Source organism: Dromiciops gliroides, chromosome 3 (assembly GCF_019393635.1).
Source record: "Dromiciops gliroides isolate mDroGli1 chromosome 3, mDroGli1.pri, whole genome shotgun sequence".
Taxonomy (NCBI): Eukaryota; Metazoa; Chordata; class Mammalia; order Microbiotheria; family Microbiotheriidae; genus Dromiciops; species Dromiciops gliroides.
The window spans coordinates 81,481,585-81,507,667 of record NC_057863.1 but is presented as its reverse complement, the minus strand read 5'-3'; the positions used below and the strand labels follow the sequence as shown (position 1 = coordinate 81,507,667).

At 40.7% G+C, this 26,083-nt stretch overlaps 1 protein-coding gene across 2 annotated transcripts in view; it reads right to left on the bottom strand.

The window, feature by feature from the left end:
• Positions 1-9,203: 9,203 nt before the first annotated feature.
• Positions 9,204-26,083, bottom strand: part of PLEKHM3 (pleckstrin homology domain containing M3) — a 245,302-nt gene continuing 228,422 nt past the window's right edge. For both annotated transcript variants that reach the window (XM_043997007.1, XM_043997008.1), the window contains one exon: positions 9,204-15,882. In XM_043997007.1, the coding sequence (XP_043852942.1) occupies positions 15,705-15,882 (178 nt within the window). In that variant the 3' untranslated portion in view covers positions 9,204-15,704. The remainder of the gene's footprint in view (positions 15,883-26,083) is intronic.

The following is a 26,083-nucleotide window of genomic DNA, read 5'->3' as shown; positions in this document are numbered from 1 at the left end:
CTCCACCTACTTTTTCTCAAGGTATTATTCTTACTATTGGTATTTCCTCATCTTATTTCATTGGAGTTCAGGTAGAATAATCTTGGAGCAGGTCACTATCTTGCTATTATTCTTTTTTGTTTAATGTTCTATGGACTATTGCACTGTAATTGAACAAAAATGTTCAGCTGTAACTATGACTATTGAGAATAGTGACATCTATTAAAAACAGCGTTCCTAAATTTTTATAGAACAATATTCTGTCTCAGTAATCTTGAACAACAATTTTGTCTATGGAAACATTATAGTTCTAGTACACTTTATTTAATTTTCAAGACTTTTTGAGATCTGTACTTGTAGGGGATTTGTCATTCGTTAATTTATACAAGATATAGATCTTCTGAAGTATAATTTTATTCTCTTTTTCCATCTATTCATTTTTTTTGTGGGGCAATGAAGGTTAAGTGACTTGTCCAGGATCACACAGCTAGTAAGTGTCAAGTGTCTGAGGTCAGATTTGAACTTAGGTCCTTCTGAATCCAGGGCTGGTGCTTTATCTATCCACTGTGCCACTTAGCTGCCCCCTCCATCTATTCATTTTAGAGAAAAAGAGTAACTGAGAGAAAGAAAGTAACTTGCCTAAGTAATAATAATAAAGTGCCATAATACAAGTAATAAAATAAAATATTCAGAAGTATCCCTTATCATATTCTCCTTGAAGGTTTTACACTCTGGATGTTGGCCCAAGTTGCCTACCCCTAGTTCTGGCTGTATGCCCAGACAGTCATTTGTGGAACTACAATTAACACCATGAATTCTCAGCTCTTTCTTATGTCCTTATTGCTCCATGAAGGTGGGCAATTCACAGAGTACATTAACTGATGTCAAGTCTTTGGTTTCACTCCCTTATTTCATCCCCCTGGCTCCAGAATTGAATGTACTATGGTTCAGAGCATTTCCCCCAATACATGCAATTTGTCTTCTCCTGTAGACATGGCAGCAGGTGGGCAATGGCTTGCTACCTCAGCTGTGCTTCACTTGGAAGTAGTGAGTAAGCTATTTGTAGCAGTTGACCCAATTGAGAATTCCAATTTACTCCCTGCATCAACAGTTTGTACTTCTTTCTTTAAAAAGGGCTCAAATCCCATTTGGTGCAAAACACATCTGGCTTGGGTATGCATATGGTGATCTTAATGGGTCTTTTAAAAAATGCTAGTTTATTTTCATAACAGTGAACACTAGCTCATGGCGGTGTTGAAACCTGAGATTATTCACTGTGTCACTACAATAAGGCTTGGACTCTAAGGTGATTTGTGTGCCCTTGGGTGAGGTATTAATATGCACTTTGTATGGTTTTGTAATATGGGAGGCAATTTTCTATAATACTGTGTGAGATGTTTCTTTACGAACCAGAGATAATTTAGCTCGATGTGCACTTGGAAAAATTACAGTGCTAATAGCAGCTCTTCAGTGTCAGAACAACAGACAGAACCAAGGTAACAGGGTAGTCATGGAAAATGATTCCTACATAAGATAATCTGTGATCAAGACAAGGGCTGGAGGAATTTCCCCAAGTCTGTTGACTCTGATTGAACGGCAGGATCTGAAATCTCGCCTCTCTCACGAATATGGAATCAGAATGGTGGGGGGACATCATGATATAGTCGAAAAGGTGTTTGTTCCAATTCCAGTTTTGTCACCTGTGTGACTTGGCCACTTTTGGCCCCCACAGGGGACAGGAAGCCAAGGTACTGGCGAAGTGTGGCATAAAGGTTGAATTGATGGAAGGTACCTTAGGGGTCATTCTGGGAGTCACTTTGAGCAAACCACATTTCTGAGAGCTTTGCCAGCCACCTTTGCTGCTGAAAAGTCAACCCCCAGGAGATGGTGGGGGTAGGCGATGTTATGCTGGCTACATTTATCTCATGGGAAGCAGATTGGATAAGGAACTGCTATGGAGGGCAGCATAGCTCTTCTAGGGCTCTGGAGAAGAGAACAAACACTAAGGCAAAGGGTGGAGACCCAAAACCAAAGACACACTTTAGTTAGACATATATGAAGGGTAAAGACACCATTTGCTGTTTTGGCAGGAATTCAAGGCAATGCTTATCAGCTCTGATGCATCTGACACTATTTTACTAGTACCCTTTCCTCCCCATACTCTTTCTTCCCTGGCTTTTTGGGACAGTGCTTTATTTTCTAGCTCTCCTCTGACTTGTCTGATTATTTTTTTTCTCAGTCTTTACTTCTGGTTAATCATTTAATCACACCCCTTAACTCAGGGTGTTCCCTGAGTGGGCCCTCTTCTTTCTTAGTGTCCTTATCAACTGCCATGGAGTTAATTATCATCTCAATCAGCAGATGACTCACCGTCTCTCTCTTGAGTTCTAGCCCTGTATCACCAACTGCTTATTGTATATTCCAAACTAGAAGACCTCTTTCTCCTCAGACTTCCCCCTCTACCAAACTTCCTTAATTTTGTAAAGGACACCACCATTTTTCTAGCCATTCAGGTTTATAACCTTAGTATCATCCTCAATTCTCTCTCTCACACACACACACACACACACACGCACAATATATCCATTCAGTTCCTAAATCTTGCTGTTTCTATCTGCACAGTATTTTCTCATCTGGATTCTTCTATCCATTGACAATCTACCTTAATGCAGCCCTTATTACCCTTTGCCTGGACTGTTGCAATGGATTCTCTTCCTCAAGCCTTATTATATTCCACTCCATCCTCAACATAACTGCCAGTGTTTTTCCTCATGTGCAGATCCGACTGTTACTCCCTTCTCATAAAACTCCAGTGGCTTCCTTTGGCCCACACCAGATTCAGTGTGGAGTGTTTTATGTAATCATCCACAATTTCATAAGCTATATACAACAGAACCAGGAGAATAACCTCCACTAACAACAACATCGAAAAAACTAACAACTTTGAAAGGCTTGAGAAGAATAGCCAACCATGATTCCAGAGGGAGGTGATAGTCTGCTACTCACCTGCTAACAGGGATGGTGGTGAGAAACATGACATATCTTTTTTGGACATGGGTGATGTGGGAATTCGTACCTCTATATAGTAGGTACTTAAGAAATGCTTCTTGGTTAATTGCTTGAGTCACAGAGAAGGTGGCATTTGAGTTTCATCTTGAAAGAAGTGGGAGGAAAAAAAGAGAAAGAAGTGGGAGATTCTATGATATTCCAGGCATGGGCAATAGCTAGCACAAAGGTAGAGAAATGAGAAATGCAGTCCAAGAACAGAAAGAAGGCCAATTTTCTTGACCTATAGAGGGAAAGAAAGGAAAGGATATATGAGGCTAGAAAAATAAGCTGGGGCCAGGTTACAAAGTCTCCAACAGTCTTATTTCATATGACTTAGATCAAGTCATTCCCGAGAATTAAAATAATATATTGTCACTTGAAGGGTTGTTTTTTTTTTGGGGGGGGGTGTTATCTTACTGTGGGAACTTTTGAAAGACTATAATCAAATATGGATCAACTTCTTAGGAACATGAACTGCAAAAATCCAGTTTTAGAAGTGTGTGTGTGTGTGTGTGTGTGTGTGTGTGTGTGAGAGAGAGAGAGAGAGAGAGAGGGGTGGGGAAGGGAGAGAAAGAGGAAGGGAGGGAGGCAGGGAGGAAAGGAGAGAGGGAGAAAAGGAGAGAATATGGTTAGATAGAACCCTCTGAGACTTGGATTTATCTCCAGCTCCATTACTGTCCCCTTCCCATTTCCTTCCTTGAGTGATTTTGAACAAGTCATCTGTTCCTTAGATTTCCTCTATCTTTTAAGACTTGCCTTCTCACTATAAATTCAGTGATGAGAATGGGAATGACTAGAAGGGACTTTCTCTCTCTCTCTCTCTCTCTCTCTCTCTCTCTCACACACACACACACACACACACACACACACACACACACACACACACACGCAAACATAAGCACACGACCCTTCCTCCACCCTGGACAGAAGTACTAAATCAGTACAAAGTACAACTACCGATTCAAGTTGTAGGCTGTAAAGAGGGAGAGAAAATGGCAAGTTTGAAACGTTGCCAAATTTTAAGTTTCCATTTAACTGGGATTTTAAGTTGAGATTGGACCTCATTTGTTTAATAGTTATCTGAATTTGGAATTAGTTTGTGCGCACGCGTGCGTGCGTGCGTGCGTGTGTGTGTGTGTGTGTGTGTGTGCTTGTCAGCAGTTGGCTAGTCTATTCAACTTGTGGAAACAGGGGTACTTCTCAGAATTTCTGAGAACTTTCCTAGCTTTTTCAAAGTAAGATGACCCTTGTGATTTTCCATGACAAGCAGCCAACAAGAGAGAGTGGTAAAATAACACTAAGTTGGAGAAATTTTTCAGGCCTGGGCTTGCTGGTCACCTCTAGTACTTGTGACTGTGGGGACCAAAATTACAACTTAACTGGAAGTTTAAGAACTGGTAGCAGGAAAAGATTTCCCTGACAGCCCTGTTTGGTAACCTTCAGGCATGACCTCAACACCTCTAGTAAGCAGGTTATGTTGTTACAATGTATTGGGTAAATAGAAGCTCACCTCACCCTGGACAAAACCAAGGTGTGTAAAGGTAAAGTTTTATGGGACAGGAACACTTGGAGCAGTTAGTTCCAAAGTACTCTAAGTATGTGAGAGAGGGGAAATGACCAAGTCTGAGGTTTAGTTAAAGCATTCAGTGCTATGTGTCTTTCAGATACCATGTCCATCTCTCACCTGGTACCCACAGCAAGGCATAGTTAATGTTCACTTCTTGGCCGCATCTTTCTGTCAAACTATCATTGTAGCCATCATAAAATAATGACGAAACCCAGGAAAAAAATCTCTTGAGAGAGATTCAAATTCACAATCTTTAGAGGGCAGGGAGAGAATAAAAGGGTATGAATCTCTAGGTTCTTTTCCAGATCTCTGAAAAATCAGTTTATTTTCTTTTAGTGAAGCTTAGGAAAAATTGCAACAGTTTCCCTAGAGCATCTGGACACTTCAATTTATTACAAATAGAGGGAAGATAACTTCCTGTAAATCAAATGAAAAGGCAAGAGAATTTTTATTAGCCTCCTGACTACATTGTATGTCTAGTTTGGTTCCTGTAAAACATTAACTCATTTCTCCTTATCGGTCCTGGTTTCATGGTGGGAGATGAAGTCCAACAATGTCTAGGCCAGCATAGGTCTGAGTCCTGATTGATTTCCTGAGGGTGGGATTGAAGTGGTGTGGGCTCTAGCTTGTTTTGGTGTGTCCAAGGTAGAAAGACTCAGGACTCAGGGTTGACAACTGCTAAACATTTACCCAGAAGTAGCTTTTCTGGCTTCTCTGTGTCTTTCTTTGGGGGATTGAGGTTAAATCTAAGTGAGGAGCTCATGAGCTCCAAAGGCCTTTTTTTGGCCAGAGAATCCTATTGGACAGAAGCCTTCATGTACGTCAGGCTAATTTCAGCAACAGGAGGGCCCACTATCTCTCCAAGAGTAATTACCAGCTCCAACCTCCACTAGGGTCAGCAGTTAATGTTGTTGCTTATTTGTTTCAGCGGTGTCAGATTCTTCCTGACCCAGTTTGTGGTTTTCTTAGCAAAGATACTAGAGCGGTTTGCCATTTCCTTCTCCAGCTCATTTGACAGATGAGGAAACTGAGGCAAACAGGGTGAAGTGACTTGCCCAGGATCACACAGCTGTGTGCAAGGCCAGATTTGAACTCAGAGAGATGGGTTTATCCACTACACCGCCTACCTGCCCAATCAGTAACTGCCAGTTAGTCAACAAATACTTATTAAGTACTTACTGAGTGCCAGCCACCATACTGAGCCCTGGGAATACAAGGAAAGGCAGGGGGGCAGCCAGGTGGCACAGTGGATAAAGCACCAGCCCTGGATTCAGAAGGACCTGAGTTCAAATGCGGCCTCAGACACTTGACACTAGCTGTGTGACCCCGGGCAAGTCACTTAACCCTCATTGCCCTTGTGGAAATTTATTTTGATTTGGGGACCCTACCTTTAGGCTGAGATTAGAAAGCCTTAGGCCCTCAGGGTCTCTCCCCCTCCTCCTCAGCTTCAGTTGAGCAGGGGGGGGTGGAAGCCAGTGGGCTATACAAGATGCCAGGTCAGACAGCTGGGGGAAAAAGCCCCCGCTCAGGTTGGAGGGATCCGAGAGATACTGGGCTTGTCCAGGCTGGGCTCTGGTGAGGCAGGTGATGCTAGAGCATTTCTCCCCCCCCCCCCCAGCTGCAGCCCTGACTGGCAGATTAGCTTGGTCTGTGGGGGCGAAGGAAGCCCCGAGATTTGAGTGGAGAGAAGAAAAGGTTATATATAGACCTGGGAGTGAGACAGGAGAGGGACTGAGTACAAGGACGGACTAGGAGAGATGGACTAGAGAAAGGAGGAGCGAGGATGGACTAGATAGAGACACAAGATTAAGGAGAGGTGCTGACTAGAGAAGGACGGACTAGGAGAGAAGCTGACTAGAGGGGAGCCCGGACAAGGACGGAGGAGAGTTCGGTTCGGAAAAGGAGAGACAGGTCTGACAAGGTTACAGGCCTTAATACAAACCAGGGAAAGTGTAATGTGCCCTGAGGCCGGAGGCAGCTAAGGCCCTTATGGTATTCAAGAAGTTCGAAGCAGCAGGTGCGAAAGAGACACAGTGGAAAGAGACTGCACAAAAGCAGTCAGGTTGTACACTTTATTTCCCTGTATTCCTAATTTGAAATAGTATCTCATAAATTCTGCTTTGATTATTTGGTTAAGAGGCTTCTTAATCTTTAGTCTATCGGTTTGGGAGCAGTGTGGTGGAACTTTATCAACGGCCCACATTAAATTAACGAAGTCAGATAGCCAAATAGTCAAAAGTCCCCAGTTTAGTCCTCCAGTCAGATTAGCTCCCCAAATTAGGCTAATCAATTTAAAAATATTTCAACATTTGAATGGTGACCACGAAGGGATTTATGGCCCAATTATAATTTTTCTAAACTAATCATTTTTCATATAATCACAATTTTCATAAATCCAATTATATATAATTTTTCCAGGTTAGTTATAGCTATTAATAATTAATTGTTTAGGGGCAGCTAGGTGGCGCAGTGGATAAAGCACCGGCCCTGGATTCAGGAGTTCCTGAGTTCAAATCCGGCCTCAGACACTTGACACTTACTGGCTGTGTGACCCTGGGCAAGTCACTTAACACCATTGCCCCATTAAAAAAAAAATTAATTGTTTGTACACCCTGCAAACACCGCCCCCCCAAAAAACAAACAAAAAAGGAAAGGCAAAAACAATCCCTGCCCAATGGAGATTGGAGACATGTACATAGCTAGTTGCATATGGGATACATATGGGGTAAATAGCCGATAATTTGAGAGAGAAAGGCATTAACACCGGGGGACTGGAAAGGCCAACAGAGGCAAGATATGAGCTAAATCCTGACGAAATCCAGGGACACTGGGAGAGCACTCCAGGCATGGGGTACAGTCATTTGAAAGGCAGAGGCAGGAGATAGAATTTCACATGTAAATAACAGTAAATAGACCAGTGGAACTGTATCTTAAGTGTAAGGAAGTGAGTTAAGTGTAAGAAGAATGGAAAGGTAGGAAGGGGGTCAGATTATGAAGAGCATTAAATAACAAATGGAGAACTTTATACTTGATCCAAATTTGTGCTTTAGGAAAATCACTTTGTCAGTCCAGTGGTTTTTTTGGGAGGGGGGAGGGCAACAAAACCAATCCAAAGGCTAATCTAATAGACCAGGTGAGAGATGATAAAGGCATAAACTAGACTGGTGGATGTGAGTGTAGAGGAGGGGACCTGTGAGCTATAATAAAGATAAAAATGACAAGGTTAGGTAATGGATTGGATATATGGAGCAAAAGCTGGTGAGGATTTGATGATCTCTAGGTTGCAAGTCTGGGAGATTGGGAGTATAGAGGGACCCTTGATAGTAACAGAAGTCTGGAAGATCATGGGTTTTGGGGAAAAGATCATGAGTTCTGTTTTTGTTTTTGGCACGGGGCAGTGGGAGTTAAGTGACTTGCCCAGGGTCACACAGCTAGTAAGTGTTAAGTGTCTGAGGCCGAATTTGAACTCGGGTCCTCCTGACTCCAGGGCTGGTGCTCTATCCACTGCGCCACCTAGCTGCCCCATGAGTTCTGTTTTGGACAGATTGATTTTGAGATATCTCTGAGAATCTCCAGTTTCATATATCCAAAAAGTGGTTGGTGATACGTGAATATAGCTCAGGAGAGAGGCTAGGACTGGATAGATAGAAACCAATGTGTATTTTGTGGAAATGGTCAAAGGCCTTAGGTACCTGCCTCTTGCCTTTGTTGGCAACCTTTGTTGACCAACCAATGAAGAAATATGGGTGGGAATAGCAGGGCTGAAAGTCAGGCAGACTTAAATGCTGGGGGAAGTGTTTGGTCAAAAGAATAAAGTGGTGGTTCCGTTTCTCCTTTATACTTTGATTTATCTGTGTTCTCATTGTTGTGGGCACTCCTAATGATGCAAGTTTTCTCAATCTGTACTCCTTTGTAGGCCCAAAATGATGGTAGGAATTATGGGAGAGGGATTTGTCAGATTGGAAGTGCTCATCACCTTTGGCAAATAGGTACCTTTTATCTGCATTTCTATTCTCAATTAAGTTGAGTCAGGGGATTAAGCAAGATTCTCACTGCAACAAAACTTTTTCAAAGTAATAAGTCAAATAACTGAGGAAGTTGCATCAATGCTTTCAAGGCCCTGGGTACCATGTGGTAAATTTTTAACTTCTTCATTTTGCTAACTAACCTGTCACTTAACCTTTACTATACTATATACTTATACTGCTGATTACAAGGCAGCAGGGCAGTGGGCATAGGCAAACTGGGTCAATATTTCATGCTAGTGACCTGAAAAAAAAATTGGGCTGTAATCAAGTAAAACTGTTAGTAAATAAGACTCAAAGCATTACTATCATACCCTTTAAAAGCTACAGTATTTCTGAAGTCCCAAATCATCATTATGACATTAATGAGTAGAAGAAGCACTGATAAATATTTCAGACTGACAGATTTAAAAAAAAAACATACCTTTGGGACTAAATTAGAATGAAAGTACTTTTAACTCTTTGGTATATACCATTTTTACTAAAAGTAGCCTTGAATATACTGGAATCACATCCAGTACTCAGTTCAGGTTTTCACCGTCTATGGTGTTAATATTTTAATGAAGGAATTATGAGAAAAGAAATTAGTTTTGTATTGTTTATTAATTAGGAGATACCTTTACACATTAGGGACTGGTGCACTTAAATTAGGTTACAAATGACCATAAAAACCAGGTGCTTGTCAACAATACATCTTCAATTTCACTTAGACATTATTACATTCAGTTTAAAAATAAATGCAATGTAAACCCAGTAGTGAAAAGTTAAATAAAAACAATACAAAAACTTAAAAGACAGAAAAATCTAAATATAAATTATCACACTGAAAAATAGTTTCTTGCCACATACACAATGATATGAAAATGAAAATCCTTTATTCTGAATTGTACAAGTGAACCCAGCACTCACAGAAATAAGGGAACAATTATATTTCCCTGAACGGGCAGGATGAGAATGAATTGCATCTGACAGAATTCCTATTTACTCTTTAATCCTAACCCAGGACACCTCAATGATTTTAGCAATCCTTCCTTCCTCTCAGTTTTTCCTTGTAAGGACAGACAAACTGATAGCCTTTTGTGATTGACTGTTTAAACCATGACTTTTGCTTATGGTCAAAGACAAAATTTGACTTTAGGTCTCTAGTGTTGAAAACCAGGGAACTGTTCCTGGTGATCTACCACACAAAGCACAGTGTTCTATGGCAAGAATGATATTCACCCAAGAGGATTCTGGTTTTCTATTTGGATAGGGTGGCACATTCAAAAGAAAATTCCTGGCCACAAAGGAAAAGAATCCCTGTGTCCAAATTCATCCCCTGACCCTCTAACTGCTATAAATTTCACTGCTTTATAGGTTCACATTTGAATAGCTATTCATCATTTCTACCCATTGGTTCAAAGCCTTCATGCTATCATTGAATTCCCCTGAGTCTAGTTAATTAAAGGTTAAAAAAAAAAGCGAGTGATTAGAAAACAGCTTCAAGTTGAAATTATTGGTTCCTTTGTATTTCCTGGTAAAATGGCCAATAATCCTCACGAGCTAGAGTTGGTACTGTTCAAACTTGGCAAAGCATTTCTGACAGGATTCTCTTTGTTCTTTGAAGTTAAGGCACCGAGTTAAACTAAGGTGAAAGGTTTGACATGCATCTCGGAATATGCAGGCCCTGTATATATCTCATATGCAGAAAGCATCGAGGCCAGGGGGGGAACAAGCAAAATGATTCCTATTTTAGGCTGAGTATCCTGAAGGCTCAACAGACTTATCTGACAGATTCAAGTGGATTAGACAAACTGTTTAATGAAGGGTTTGGAAGCAGGAATAAAGACACACAACACAGTACTATAAGGCACTCCTATGGGGAAAGAAAACTCGGAAGGCAGAGACAAAGTAGGAGCCACAAGAGCCCACTTGTTCACTAGCTAGCTTACTAGCTAAAAAGCCTGAATCAGGGCTAGAGAGCAGGACTGTGAGCAAAGAAGACAATGGGAGAGAGTCTAGTCTGCAGCAGGGTAGCAGAAAATGAAAGCTCATCTCCAGCCTGGTAAGAGTTTCTACTTGATGGGTTCCCTTCCATAGGTGCCTTCATTGCCCTAATTGGGCAAGTCAGCTTCAATCCAGACCTTTCTACAAAGAGAGGCCCTCAATGGCTTCTATTCCCATGAAGAGAGACAATAGCAAAACCCCAAATTCTGTGTCCTATTTATATTTTTAAAATTTTCCATCATTTTGGGTGTTACTTTATGAAATGAACCATATAATATGGAATGATGTGGAATAAGAAAAATGCAAAACAAATCAAAACCCACCACTGATACGTTGACAGTTCTTGCTTATGCTTTTTCATTCCTCTAGCATTCATTGCTGCTGGGCTGTCTAAAACTCACCTTTTATTAAACTTACAGTCTCACAAAGTCCTCTAATATGCATCAAACATTCTCCCCCAAATGGAAATAAATCAACTTCAAATTAAAACCTCATATCGAAGATTTGTGAACCTAATAAAACCAAGTAGCACATGGGAAGAATAAAGATAGGTTTGTCCAAACTAGCACCAAGTAAGGCTCAATTGCCTGTAGTTGGGTTCAATCTGTTAACAGTCAGATATTCTCTCTCAAGAACATAAAATGCCAAGACTTAAATGAATAACCTATCTTCTCCTTTGTGACAATAGTGGCAAGTAGGGATAAATGTTTTTTTGTGTGTGAGGCAATTGGGGTTAAGTGACTTGCCCAAGGGTCACACAACTAGTAAGTGTTAAGTGTCTGAGGTCGAATTTGAACTCAGGTCCTTTTGAATCCAGAGCCGGTGCTCTATCCACAGTGCCACCTAGCTGCCCCGGGATAAATATTAAGATCCTGAGAACAAAGTTACTAACAGATACCAGCATTTTAAAAAATAGCCCCAATTACAATTCAATTTGAGTATTTCATTTTGAGTTGTGCTCCAAAGCTCTTTCCTACAGTAGTAGTTCACAACATTCTCTACTTTTAAATTTAATTTTAAGAAAAGATAAAACAAGAGACAATGCTAGAGAGTGTTAAAAGATGAAGAATTACATATGTCTCTTTTTACTGTGTTAAATTAAAAAGCTAATCTTTGCGTTCTTTATAGACCCTAGTGTGAAGTAGGATAAGCAAGTTCAAGGTTGCAGTTATAGTATAGGTATTTCAGCAAAGTTCGCAAAGAACTACAGTGGAAAATAGTTCAGTACAAGCATATATATCCACAATGTTTTTGGATTGACTCTAAAGAAGGAGTAGAACAGAGTCCAACTTCCATTGAGAATGTTTCTGTTTTGCAGCTGAATCATGTCAAATTATTTTATAAAGGGTTCTTCTATTGTATGAATACAGAAAATTTACATGGATCAGAAGTCAAATGTCTTGGTTGGTTGGTGGAGCGGAGAGAAAAATGATGTTGCACCAGCGTTCAGCAATAGGTATGGATACACAAAGAGAAACAGACCAAAGGGGTTTGCCATCTATCAGTGATGAGCTTTGGACGGCTTGTAGCAGGTGGCTTGGTTAGAAGAGGGGTCCTGTATTTTTGTAAATGCTTCTGCTTCTTATAGAAACTGAGGAGAAATGAAAGAAAACTCCCTCTCAAGAAGAGCTGGGAAAATCAATCTCTTAGAAATCACAGAAATCCATATTCCTAGCCACTTTTCCCTGAAGTGCAGGATCGTTTGTTTTTTAGTAGGTGGTTGTCCGTTAGCTAATGAAATGTTCCAAACAATGACCATGCTTCACATTTGGGGATGTACAAATAACTATAATGCTGCCCGCTAACAGGCAGAGAAGCAAAAGCAAGGTAAGAAGTTTGCTCGGTTTGTCTTGTAGAAATGTTTTTTAACTTTGGGGGAAAACTGGACGCAACAAGAAAACTTCTTCCATTTCAGTTAAGTGATTGTAAGGGCTCTGTGGCCTTCCTGCAGTGGTGCAAATTGAGGCCTATTTAAGGAACTGGCTTCTTTGCTACACGGCTTGACTTGCCAATATTTCATCAAGATTGGACAATATCACACCCTAAGATAGTTCTGGCACTGGCAGAAGCGATTTCCTCAGGGGACGCACCAGGGAAATGGTTGGCCCTTTCAGTGAAGAAAGGTTCCTCGAACCTGCTGCCAGCTCTAGGAGATTAATTGGCCATTTTGTTATATGCCTCACAAGTAAGACGTTCAACCCAGGATGAGAAACAGAACACACGGGAAAACAGGATATTCATTGGGCCTTAAGAAGGCAGTGATCCATGAGGTTTGCATCCAGTTTGACTGTTTTCTAACAGGAGGGGCAAATGCTGAATGCACTGCACAAAGCCATTTATTAGACTTGAAAACAGTAAAGAAGTATCATAAACTCTTCTAAGGCATTCTGGGGTATAAACGGTCACTTTGCATTTTCGCGGCATATGTAAATTCAAATGTCTGTGATCCTCACCCCCAGCAGATGTTGCGATGGCAGCAGAGAAGTTAAGCTGAGGCCTGGCAGCCAGGGTTGCCAAAGCTGGCCCTTGGTGAAACTTCACAACAAGGGGGAAAGGACCAAAGGCCACTGTTCTAAATCTGATAGGATGATTGCAATTTTACTTTTGTGTCTTCCTTTGGGAACATGCATAAAGTGATGGATGTGGACAGTTTTCTTGTGGGTTTCATCTGGACTCTTGTTTAGCAAGGCCACCTTAACGGGCACCTTGGGAAACAGAGCCACAGGGCCTGTGAGGCCAAATTCGTGTCTTTACCCCTGAGACGGAGTAATACTGTACAGAGATTAAGCGTGCTAGAAGAGGAGAGGAGCAATCCTATTCCTCAGGTCCCCAGATGCAGCTCACTATGGCTAGGCTCACTCACGGCCAGGATCACAGATACAGTAATTATAACAAAGGCAAAAAATAAGCGACAGTGACAAGGAACTGGGGGCGGAGGGAGGAAGGCACTTTGCCATTGGAGCACATCTGTTTTATAATAAGCAGGTCTATAATTCTCTTGTGAAAGATCATGTTCTGCTATCTTCTCTGAGGCTGGAAAATATAAATACTGTATTTCGGGAACGTGGGGGGTGAGAGGAGATCAGATTGTTTGCCTGTCTGCCAAGCGCTTATTTTTAAATTTCCACCCCTTTTCTTTTGTATGTAAGCCATGTTGGGGAGGAAGGGGAGAAGGAAGGGAGGGTGGAGTAGTGGTGTAGATAACCTGTTTTTCCAAGAGGAAAAGGCACCATAAGGCTTCTTATGAATAGGCCTGGCCTTTTAACAAGTTTTCATGCCTCAGCTACAGCATTCCAGCTACTGTATAATTCAGAAACTAAACGCCTGGTGGTTAGCTATTAAGTTTAAATGTGTGGTCTGTAGTATGAGGGACTGGTGTGAGTCAAGAGGTGAAATGTTCACATCTAACTGCCTGCCGGCACCAGAGTCAGCTCAGTTATTCCTTTGTGTGAGAGTCACATAAAAATACATGTGCCGAGTTCTGGAGAAAGGGAGGATGAATGTATCATGGATGGTCCTTTGTGAAACAAAGTGAGGTGAAGTTTTAAAAACTCGGCAACAATTGAATCACAAAGAAGCCAAAGGCTTTGCATCTGCAGTGAAATAGACCTCCCAAGTCGATTAGGAATTCACCTTCAATATCGACACATTTTACTATTGTAGTAAGTTATTTTAATGGAAGGGAACGGAAGCAAATCTTGTATCCAGGGCTGCCCCACCTGCCACTTCTGTCCCAGTGACAATAGTACCTGTGGCCTTTAAAAGGACACTGCACTGGGAACACCACGACCCTGCCCAGCAGCAAAGCGACTCAGTACTTTTCCTATTTATTCTAGCACTCATGGTTTTATATTAAAGTGGATATGTTTTCTAACTTTTTTCTTTTAAAGTAGTATACTTATATCATTACTTATTCTTATATTCTTAGTACCCAAAGAGTATAAATAAAATGGGTTGAAAAACTTTTTAAAAAATGACAAAACATGAAAGCAGAGTTAATATGAAGTAGACCCACATGACACAGCTGTGAATGGAAACCAAGACAGAAGGTAGTTGGGAAGAATTTATAGGCGTTACAGTGAAGGCATCTTCTCCTGGAGTGGGATCATCATAGGCTCTATTTGCCAGCCTGTTAATTGCAGCATTAAGTAAAATGATATAATTTCTTTTGAGCCCAGCCCCATTAAAAGCCATAAATATCACCCCTGTTGACAGGACATTGGGCTTCTCTGTGGCATTTCTGATTTAAAATAGCTGTGAATATAATCTGGCACATATGACCTGTGGCCACCCCATGAAGAAAAGGATGCTGGGAGATATAACAACAAATGATCTGATTACAATTTTTCATAGAAATCTTGTCTTTTATCAGGAAGCACAATTTATAAAGTGTAACTTTAAAATCGGAACTAACCCCATGGATGAAATGGGGATGAGTACTGTCAGAAGAGGCACCTGAGCACAGCTTCTGGCTTCCAAGATATTCCACTTTGTTTAGGTGAAATACCAGCAGGGGGTTTATAGTTCCTGTGGCAGAAATTGAAATGAGGGGGCATAGCCGGTGATAGAGGGTCCTGGAAGGAGCCAAGAGGAGTCATTGTATTTTGAAAACTTTCCCATGAAACAGGGGATGGGTCAACTTGTTGCAATTGCTTCAGCTTGTGTGAAGGCTAAAAATAAATAACACAAAAATCACCCGAAGCACTATTGTTGCTTACAAAACAACCCCCAGAATGAAATAATAAGCAAGGCAGAAAATGTTTCTGCCTATAGAATAAAATGGCTCCTGGGGGCCAAAAAGAAACCAAACAAACAAAAGTCTGTGACCTCTAAAGCATTATGTGCGTTACTACATCTTGCTTGAGATGAAGCAGCTAAAAATCATGACAAAATGTAATCAGCAACTGGTAGTTTTTCCAGCCACAAAGGCTTTTGGGTCCTTTTGACAGTACCTACGTACATATGAAAACATATACATATATGTGTCTGTACCTCTAGCTAAAGGGCAGACACATCTTCCTCCCAGAGTATGTGTCTGGCTTGTTCAAGAGCCATTCTACCACAGAGGATCATTCTCCCCCAGGGCCTGTGGCTGGCAGTCATGTGTTCTGGTAAGACAGCTCAAACATGCTGCATGCCTCTTCTAGGCTCTCGTCCATATTCAGTCTCCTCCAGAAGGACTTCTGCTTCTTTTGCAGCTCTCGCCGGACACATCTGGGGCAGGGGACTGACTTCACTTTGCACTCAGAGTGGAAAACTGCTCCACAGCTTTCACACCTGCAAAAGCCAAGCAGGGACATGAATGAGGAGAACAATCATCTCATGCCCAGAGTCCCTCCCCTGGAAGAACTCGGGTCATTTCAGAGATGTACTTTCAGTGTAATCAGGAGCGAATGCAATATTTTACTCAACCATACACAATAGAGCTAATAGAGTTTGGCTGTTTTTCCTTTCTTAAGTGTCAATGGTCCATTTTCACTGGGGAGGTGGGGTGGGGGACAAAATTCTTTCCCTTTCATAGAGTTAGCCCTTCCTGAGCATATGGCTTGGGGTGGTGGTGGTGGCGGCGGCACGGGAGGGGCTCAGAAATCTCCCAGCATTTCTCAAGTTAAGTGTAATAATGGCTAAATCACGGAATTATTTGGTTTTCCCACCTGTGGAAAGGAACATTGTCATCTACAGTAAAAGAGAGTAGGTGGAGGTAGCTAAAGAATGACTGTGAAACAGATTGCCAATAGAAAATGAACTATTTCTATGAAATAGCTTTGAGAGTTGCAATTTACTTCTGTGAAAAATACAGATTTCTGCTCCAGGTAACAGGAGTTAAGTGGCTTCCCCTTAACTCAAAACCCTTAGCTGAGACCTTGAAAGTTAAAATAATACAATCTTCTAATTTCTGAATTGCATCTCTGCAATTCATAGCAATAGAGTAAACTTAAAAGTCCCTCTTTATAAAACAAAGAGAAGTATTAAAGGAGAAGAATAACAGGTTTAAAAAAAATAAACAGATATTATAATTTAGAGAGATGAGACATTCCACAAGAATGACTGGTTTGTTGTTTAGCTAAGTGAAAGCCTGTTCATGGGTTTCTGAATGGGTTGTTTCTACTGAAAACTTTAATAATATATAATTGACAAGCATAACTAAAGAGGCTGGAATGGAGAGCTTGAATACTTAAATTAAGGTCTCATCCTTTTACTTCCCAAGTACTAAGCAGCACTTCTTTTCTCCTGACAGTGAGTAGAGTGAGGCCTCCAGCGTTTGGCAGAGCACTGGACTAGAGCAAGGGCTCTGAGTAGCAGTGAGAATGACAAAAGAAGTAAAAGCTTTGAGGATGGAGGCTGCAACTTCTACCTGCTTGTTCAGCATTCCTTTAGGCCAGTTTCTCACAGTTTAATAGGTCAAAGATGCCAGAGGTTATCTAGTCAGGAGACTGTGTCAGGAGGCCGGAATACTGAAGGCCGACAAGGAAAGAACTGTAGATGTTGCTCAACTGTCAAGAACAATTCACTCTTCACTCCTCATGAATGAGGAGTGTGTAGAAAAGGGAACAACTAAATGCAGTTCTTCTGGGGGCCGGAATTAGGGGCATTAGGGAGGAGACCAAATGCTTTTATATGAGGCAAAGGGTGATTGGAAGCCGGTCTAAGGACCCAGAATGTTCCAGTCAAGCAGAAGAGAGTGGCTATAGTGAGGGTAGAGAGCAGACTGAGAGTAGAAGGATGGAGAGGGCCTATGCCCAAGCTGCTCTGATATGTGCCTGGCTCTCCTTTCTCTGAACAGTTAGCAGAATATGTCTGGGTATGTATACAGGACTAGGAGTTTATAGGCTGGCCACTACAACCTTCTCCAGAGATTATGCCAGTATGTTAGCAATCACAAGAGCCATAACATCAGGTACTGTTTAGTACAGTTTATCTGAACTTAGTCCTTGGTCTCTGGTGCCCAGAGTTCTACTGCTGGGAGGCAGGATCAGAGGGTTGGGCAATGGGAACAGGTGAAGGTATTTACTGCTACACTTAAGGTTCAGTAAAAGCCCAGTCAATGTGATGCTCACTACTTTCCCCATACCAGATTATCTGTGGGACTCAACGGTTAAACCTCCTTTGAGATTTTTTTCCCAAGAAAAAAGTGGGAGTAGACCTTAGTCCTTTTGGACAGGGCCAACTTATCTTTAGGACAGGGCCCTACACATTTTTATTAGCGCATATGCCTTTGTGATTTGGGCAGCTAAGAGTGGCTGGACTTGACGAGGCAAAGCCTTTGATGGAGGAGGTTGAAGAAGGAGTTTTGTCCGGTGTTTAGTTATCCATTGAGGATCCAAGATGGGACAGCTTCAATAACAAGTACTGGTCAGGGTATGAGCCTCTTGCTTGATGACATGAACAAGTTCTACCAGGAGAGAATCATTTTGGACTGGGGTTAGGGAGGAAGCTTTTGGTGAAGGCTTTTGAGAAGGAATTGAGTAATCTCGTTATAAGACTAGTTGGGAGGCTAACCTGCTTCAGATAACCTGGATCTGATGAATGTGCTTGTATAGCAATAGAAACAATTTGTCAACAAACATTTTAAAATATGGGAACACCAGAGGAGAGGGGGAAAATGAGAAAAATGAGGTTAAATAGGCAAGACAGTCCTGAGCCTGTGAGTGTTGGCTAATTGGTAATGGCAGATTTCCAAGGGTTATCAATATAGTGTACACCATAGTCTAGGTTTTCAGTGTAGTGTCCTGGATCATATGGTCCGCCTAGGTTAGTGGTCCCAAGTTTAGGAAGGGAAAGGAAGATCTATTAGTTGGAAAAGGCCAGGGAACCAGCCACTAGAGGTCAGGCAGGGACCTCAACCCCCCAGGGTTCATCTGTACTGGGTCCATCCAGATCTATGTTCTGTTTGTGAATAAGACCTCTAAATCCTGGACCCCTGCTCAGTGAAATTGATGCTTGATGGTAGCAAGAGCAATAGACTTGGAGTCAGAGGGTTGGTTGCTGCCACTTCTTGTGTGGTTGTGGGCAAGACATTTAACTTCTTAATTCTCTTATCTGTAAAATGAAGGAGTTAGTAAATGGTACCTAACATGGCCAGTGTCTGATAGAGGCAGACAAGGGAATGAGTAGAATCTACCTTAGTACTACCAAACTTTCTAAGACAGGGCAGAGAAGAGGGTGTATGGAAGAACTCTTTCCTTTGTAGAAGACTACAGAATAGATCCTCAAATTACTGAGCAAGGCAGAATAACAGAATTTTCAGTTAGAAAGGATTTCACGGGCCTCTCTAGTTCAACACTCATTTGAAAAGGGATTGTCTACAACAAACCCTACAAGTTGCCATCAAGCCTTTGCTTAAAGCCCTTGAGGAAGAGGGAGCTCACCACCCCAGGGTCGCACATTTTACTTTGGGATACTGTTCAATTTTTCCTTCACATAAAGACCCAAACCATTTTTAAACTTCTAGCCATTGCTGCTAGTTTTGCCCTCTGGAGCCCACCAGAGCAAGTCTAATCTTTGAAGACAGGGATCATGTTGACCCTAAGTCATCTTTTCTCTAGGCTATCTCCTGTTCCTCTAATAGATCCCTAGATGACACCCTTCACCATCCTGGTTACTCTACTCGGGACACCGTGCAGTCTATCAGTGTCTCTTCTAAGATGTGCTTCCGAGAACTGAGCACAATATTCCAGATGTGATCTACCCGGGACAGAGTAAAGTGGGATCATCATTCCTTCTCTCTATATACTCTGCCTCTCAATGAAGCCTAAAATTACATAGGCTTTTTTAGTTGCTCTATCATACAGCTGACTCATGTTTAGTTTTCAGTACAATTAAAATCCCAGGGCCTTTTCTGATAACTACCAGCTAGCCATACTCCCCTCTCCCCAACTAGTAATGGGGAAGTTCATTTTTTTGAACCAAAGTGTAAGATTTTACATCTATTCTTATTACATTTTATCTTATTAGATTTGGCTTAATGTTCTACCCTGTCAAGATCTTTTTTGAGTCTCCACTCCGTCATCTAGTGGACTATCTACCATGCTAACCAGTGTCACCTATAAATTTGATAAACATGCCATTTATGCTGTAATTTACATCAGTAATAAAAATGTTAAGCAACACAAAAGAGAAAGCCCTGGTCCATGGGGCATTTCAATGGAAACCTCATTCCAAGATGGCATGGAACCATTAATAACTACTCTTTAGGTTCTGCCATTCAACCAATTCTGAAATCCACCTAACTATATTGTTGGATAGCCCATTTCTCCATTTAAAAAAATGAGAATAGCATGACAAGCTTGATTAAATACTAGTTAAAAATCTAGGTAAACAAAACCTATAGGAGTCTTCCTATCTTCCAGTCAAGAAAGTTTGTTAAAAAAGGGAAATAAAGTCAGGTTAGGATGAAATGTTCTTGATAAAGCCATACAAGCTTTTTGTAACCACTATTTCCTTTTTCCAGATAGCCATTAAGCATCCCTTAAATAATATGCTCTAGAATTTTTCCAGGAATTAAAGTCAAACTGGCTGAATTATAATTTGCACGCTTTATCCTCTTCTTGTTATTGAGAATTGGGAGAATACTTGCTGCTGTTCTATAGTCTTGCATTACTTTTCTTTGTCTTCATAATCTTTCAAAGGTCACAGAGAGTGACTAAGAGAGCACATTTTTCGGTTTTCTTCATACTGTAGGATCCATTTTGGCTGGGCAGGTGGCCTTGAACTCATCAAGGGTTGCTAAGTGCTCTCCATTTCCCCAATTATCTTGTGTACCAATTCCCTAGCAGCTGTTTTTGTCCTGTCTTTTCATTTTGTCCAATGAAAATTCTTGACAGACAAAACAGAAGCAAAAATGAGTTGAATAGCTCTTGTATTCTTTTCATCCTCTATTATGACATCCTATCCATCCTGAATCATTGTCCTATACTTTATATGATCTTTCTCTATCCCCTAGAATAGTTAAAACACCCCTTTTGGTTATGCTTAGCTTTCATTGATAGTCTCAACTTATTCTGGGCTGTAGCACTCTTGACACTACTACAATTTTAAAAATTGATTTGCCGTACCTTATTTCCCAGTATACGTCCCCACCATTGCAGTTAAGTAAAAATGTCAAACATAACAATTGCATTTGACAATGTATGCAATGTTCTGTACCTATGGTGCCCCACCTCTCTGAGAGGAGGGACAGGCATTCTCTCATCTGTTCCCCAAGGCCAAGATTTGTCATTAAATTTAATTTTACTTGAGCTTCTTTTTGGTGTTATTTTGTTTGTTTGTTTGTTTGTTTTTTGGTGAGGCAATGAGGGTTAAGTGACTTGCCCAGGGCCACACAGTAAGTGTCAAGTGTCTGAGACCGCATTTGAACTCAGGTCCTCCTGAATCCAGGGCTGGTGCTTTATCCACTGCGCCACCTAGCTGCCCCTTTGGTGTTATTTTGTATGGTCATTGTGTATATGGCTAAGTTATGTGACCAAAAAGATGGTGGATTAGTCACTTCCTTCAGCCCTCTTCAACTCTCCAAACTCTCCTATCTCTAAAGGAATTATGAACCAGAGGTAGAGCAATCAATTGATAACAACTGTTAGATTGGATTTCAACTAGTATAGCTGAATTGCTGAACTATCTGAGCTTTACTCCCACTTTTTAGTTTCTAAGGGGAAGAAACCAGGCAACCCAAGACCTGACATTGTTCTAGGCTAAAATAAAGTAGAAGGAACTTACATTCTGAAGGGCTCTATTCTGAGGCCTCCCATCAGAACCACATTGTACAGTGTAAAGGGGCAATGATCCCTCATCTAAAATTCTGGGGCTCTGTCCTGCTCTGACACTCGAGGGGTAGGTATTGTCTTTGCCAGTTAGTGCTAAATAAGGCTTAAGACTAATACACCCACACAATGCATGTATGTGTATATGTATGTAAATGCATGAATCTATGCACATGCATATATACACACATGTATAGACACATATATACATACATAGACACACACATGTATATAAAGTAGAAAGGCTTTATGTTCCCTTTAAGACTGCCTTTGATGATTCATGTGTATGAAAAATGATAGCGCCCTGAATTTGTACCAGGCCATGTCTCAAGGCAAAACTGACTGTAGACAGGAAGCTCCTACATTTTTTGTAAATAGAAATAGGTTCTTTGTAAATGGTATCAATGAAGATGGTCCAACTTTTGCACTGTGTAGAAAAGGTTAAAGAGCTCATGTGTGAAATACTGAGTTTTGTAATAATCAATGAAATAAAAGCCTTATCTATTATAGCTCAATCTCTTAGGGTTTTGCAACCCTAAAAAGCTGATGATTAGTCAATATAGGAAAGGTTTTTGTATTATTAGTAAGCCTCAAAAACAGCTGAAATAAATTCACAGAGACAAAACAACCCTTCCCCCCTCTCAAGGTTGAGAGTGGAACCAACAATAGAAGAATAATATGTTGAACATGGAAAATACCAATTATTTGAGCAGCTCATGGTTTTTAAATAAATGTCATCTCCCATATTATAAAAATAACAAGCAATTATTATATCATTATATTTACTTAAACACTTCAAGGACCTTTGATTTCATTAGCAACTACCAACGCAGATTGTTGAAGTGTCTCCCTGCCCCCCCCCCCCCCATTTATGCCATACTAGATTGTTTGATGAGTTTCTGATGCCTACAATCATGGCCAGCCTTACTGTGTTAACCTTGTGTTTGATAGCTTCTGAACTTTGCTAGGCCAATCTTCAGATGTTTGTACTTGAACATTTCCCAGCTTTGTTGGAACCTACCAGAACTTGTTCAATGCTGAAGCAGCCTTTGAGAATCAAGTTCAACTTCACATCGAAATGATGCAACAGAGTGTAACTTTAATAGAGAATTATACCACTAAGTAGAGGATATGGAATGGCTAATTAAACTCCCCAAGGCACATGTTTCTAACTGAATTATAACAAAAACCCTATTCTCTTGATAACTAGTATTATGTTCTTTCACCAAAATATGATAAGTTAAAGCATAAAACTTCATGAAGAATTTTTGGGGCACACTGCATATATACAAAGCTCTTTCTTTCTCCTCCCACACATATATACATATGTAAAATCAGTTATTATCTATTGGTTTGGACCTGTGTTCCTTAGTATAGAACTCAAATAGAAGAGGCTGCATGTTGATTTAGAAAACCACAAATTAACATTATGTATGTCATATTGTTTTTTAAAAATTTATGTTGTTAAGCATTTCCCAGTTACATTTTAATCTGGTTTGGCAGTGAGTTTTGACATCTTTGGTTCAGAGAATTCCTGGTGAGAAAATCCCTAATGATGCAACCCTGCAAATGCTCTGTACTCTTTAACTTGAAAGAGTTGTGTGGGGCCCTGAAAGATTCCATGACCTGCTCTAGGACCCCGAGCCACAACATGACAGACACAAATGAACCCAGCCAGGTCTTTCTGACTCAAAGTCCAGCACTCTAGACTCTACACCACGGTGCCTGGTAAGAAATGCCACTATCTGCTACGCTTCTTTCCATGTTATTTTCCTTATCTATAAAATGCATTTATCAGGGTTGCTTTGCCGTTCCTGGTGGGTGTTCACTCACCGAGGCACACCTCAGCAGACCTTGGAGGAGTAAATGAATCAGCAGGGCTAAGGGCAGAGTGCTATCACTTTATGATAGCTTCAGTACACTTGTCAGGTTAGGCATGAAAATACATACAGCTGAGAACTATGCTCACTAATGGCAGGAATATGGACCCTGGCACCGCCCACTAGTTTCTAATACTATAAAATGGATGGCAAATAAAGTTCCAAAAGTTCACTAATTTTGATAAATATTATAGTGTTGAAGCTGGAGGGATTTCAGAGATCACTGAATCCAACCACCTCATTTTATACATGAGAAAGCTGAGGCCCAGAGAGGGGCCTAAAGATTTGTCTAAAGACATACTATGACTCAGGTAATGACAATGAGTCAGGATTTGAACTGGGGTCCAGGGCTGTTTTCTCTGCACCCTACTGTTTAATATTGGGTTTTTCCTGCCCTCAACCCTGTGCTGAAGCCTAGCTGTCTGTGAGAATGATCAGAATAACTCCATTTATAGGACTGCCTAATTACTCCTTTACTATCTTTTGAGCCTGCTGCTTGGCTGGTCAATGCTGCCACACTGGCTGGGATTATCTGCCTCTCTTACCCCTTTGCTAGCTAATGGGGAATGGGATCCTCTCTTTGCTGCCTTTCAGCTTTGTGTCCTCTCTTTCTCCCTATTATTGGGATGAAGGACTGAATCTGATGGTCCCATGTTTCTGTCTACTTGGTACTAGCAATAACAGTGGAAACTCAGTAGTGAGAGCAGCTCCCTGACCCATCAAAGGGTTTGTACCTGTTTGTGCTTGTTGGTTACACCTCTGCAAGCTCCTATCATTAAGCTGACACTAATGGTGACTTTATCAAATGATTTCCCTTCCCCTTCCCCTCCTCAGTCCACAGGTCTAGTCAGTGATTTATAAGGAACATAATTCTGTATTTTTCTAATGCCACTCACTTATCTTCACTGATAGCAAAGTCCCCAGTCAATGGGGAGAGTGAGTCTTATCAGAAATTTCTGGTGCAATGAACACCAAAGGGGCGATGGCAAGACCAAGTACACCTGCTTATTTGAGCCAAAGGTCAGCAACTGAGAGCGAAGGTCAGTAACTGAGAAAAGTAAGAGATACAAATGAGTGATTTCAAAATAGAATCAAATTCTATTTTCAGACAATTTGTTAGCCAGCACGAACAGCACAATGTGTAAAATGAACAAAGGACCTTCCCCAGCTCGGACTTTATCTGCTTGGCTCACATCATCATATGGAAGGAAAAACAAAAGGGAAGGAAGAAGAGAGGAAATTTTATCAAGTGAAATTTAAGAAGTGCTGTGCATCAAAAAATTTAACACTGTTGTGTTCTGCTTACACACACACACACACATAACACACATATTGCTAACCTAAAAGATGAATTCAGAGAACAGAGGAAAGTTGTGGGTGAATATTGTATTAACAAGGATTCTTCAACATTAAAAAGCTTCTGCACAAATAAAATTAATGCATTTAGGATGAACTGAATGGGGGAAAAGTCTTTTTGTCAAATTTCTCAGATAAGAGTTTGGTATCCAAGACAATTAACAGAAAAGTATAAGATCAAAAGTAATTCAGCAAGAAATTAAGTGGTGAGAGAATATGAACAAACATTTCTTAAAAGAGAAATTGAAAACTAGTAACAACCATCTGAAAAAATGCTAAAAATCACTATTAATAACACAAATGCAAATTAAAACAACTCAGCAAATTGGCAAAGATAACAAAGGATGAAAATAGTCAAAGTTAGAGGAATTGTGGAAAGATAGGCACACTTTTGTATTGTGAATGTAGCTACAAATTAGAGCAACCATTTTGAAAAGCCAATTATCCAATCCAATCCAATGAACATTTATTAGGTGCTTACTATGTGCCAGGCACTGTGCTAAGCACTGGGGTTATAATTAATAAAAAGAAAGGCAGTCCTTGCCCTTAAGGAACTTACAATCTAAAGGGGAAAGAAAACAGCACAGGAAAGGAAGCAGGAAAGCCAGTGAGGGGTTTGAGGGTTGGGACACCAGGGTTTATTGGAGTGGAAGGGATCTTGTTCTATGGAGTTGAAACAAGGGCAGAACAGCAGATCCAAAGTAGAGATGCAAATAAAGTGACTAAAATACCCATACTTCGACTCAAAGATTCTACTACTAGGCATATACTCCAAGTAGGTCACTGATAAGAAGACCCACCAAAATATTTATAGCAGCACTATCAGTGGTAGCAAAGTAAATGCCCATTGAATGGGGAATGGCTAAATAAATTATGGTATGGTATATGAATATAACGGAATATTACTGTGCTGTAAGAAATGATTAATATGAATACAGAGTAGAACTGAACTGGTGCAGAGTGAAGTAAGCAAAGCCAACCCCCCCCCCCAACAAACCAAAAATAATATACATAATGACCACAATAATGCAATTGGGAAGAATCAAAACAAAACAATTGAAAAGTGAAAACTACAAAATTACAAAGAACAAGAATGGTTTTAAAGAAGAGACAGCACAAGATACCTCCTTATTCCTTTGAAGCCGTGAGAGGCATATAGGAACAGAGCACTACGTATATTTTCATTTGTTTTTCAATGCATTGGTTGATTTTGCTGATTTTTTTTCTTCTTCCTTAAAAATATTTTTAAACAATTGGCAGTGCTTCAGAGTTACTGATTGGGAATTGGAAAGCCTACTTCATTTTACAAAACATACAATGCATGCAGAATTACAAGGGGGGAAAATCACCATTCCCAAGAACACTGTGGTCTTTCAATTCAGAGTTGTCTATTTTATTGTAACTGATTATGACAACTCTGCACAACTTATTTAGAACACATAACTAAGTTTGAGACACAGGGGTCCTCCTGCTTGACCTTCCTCC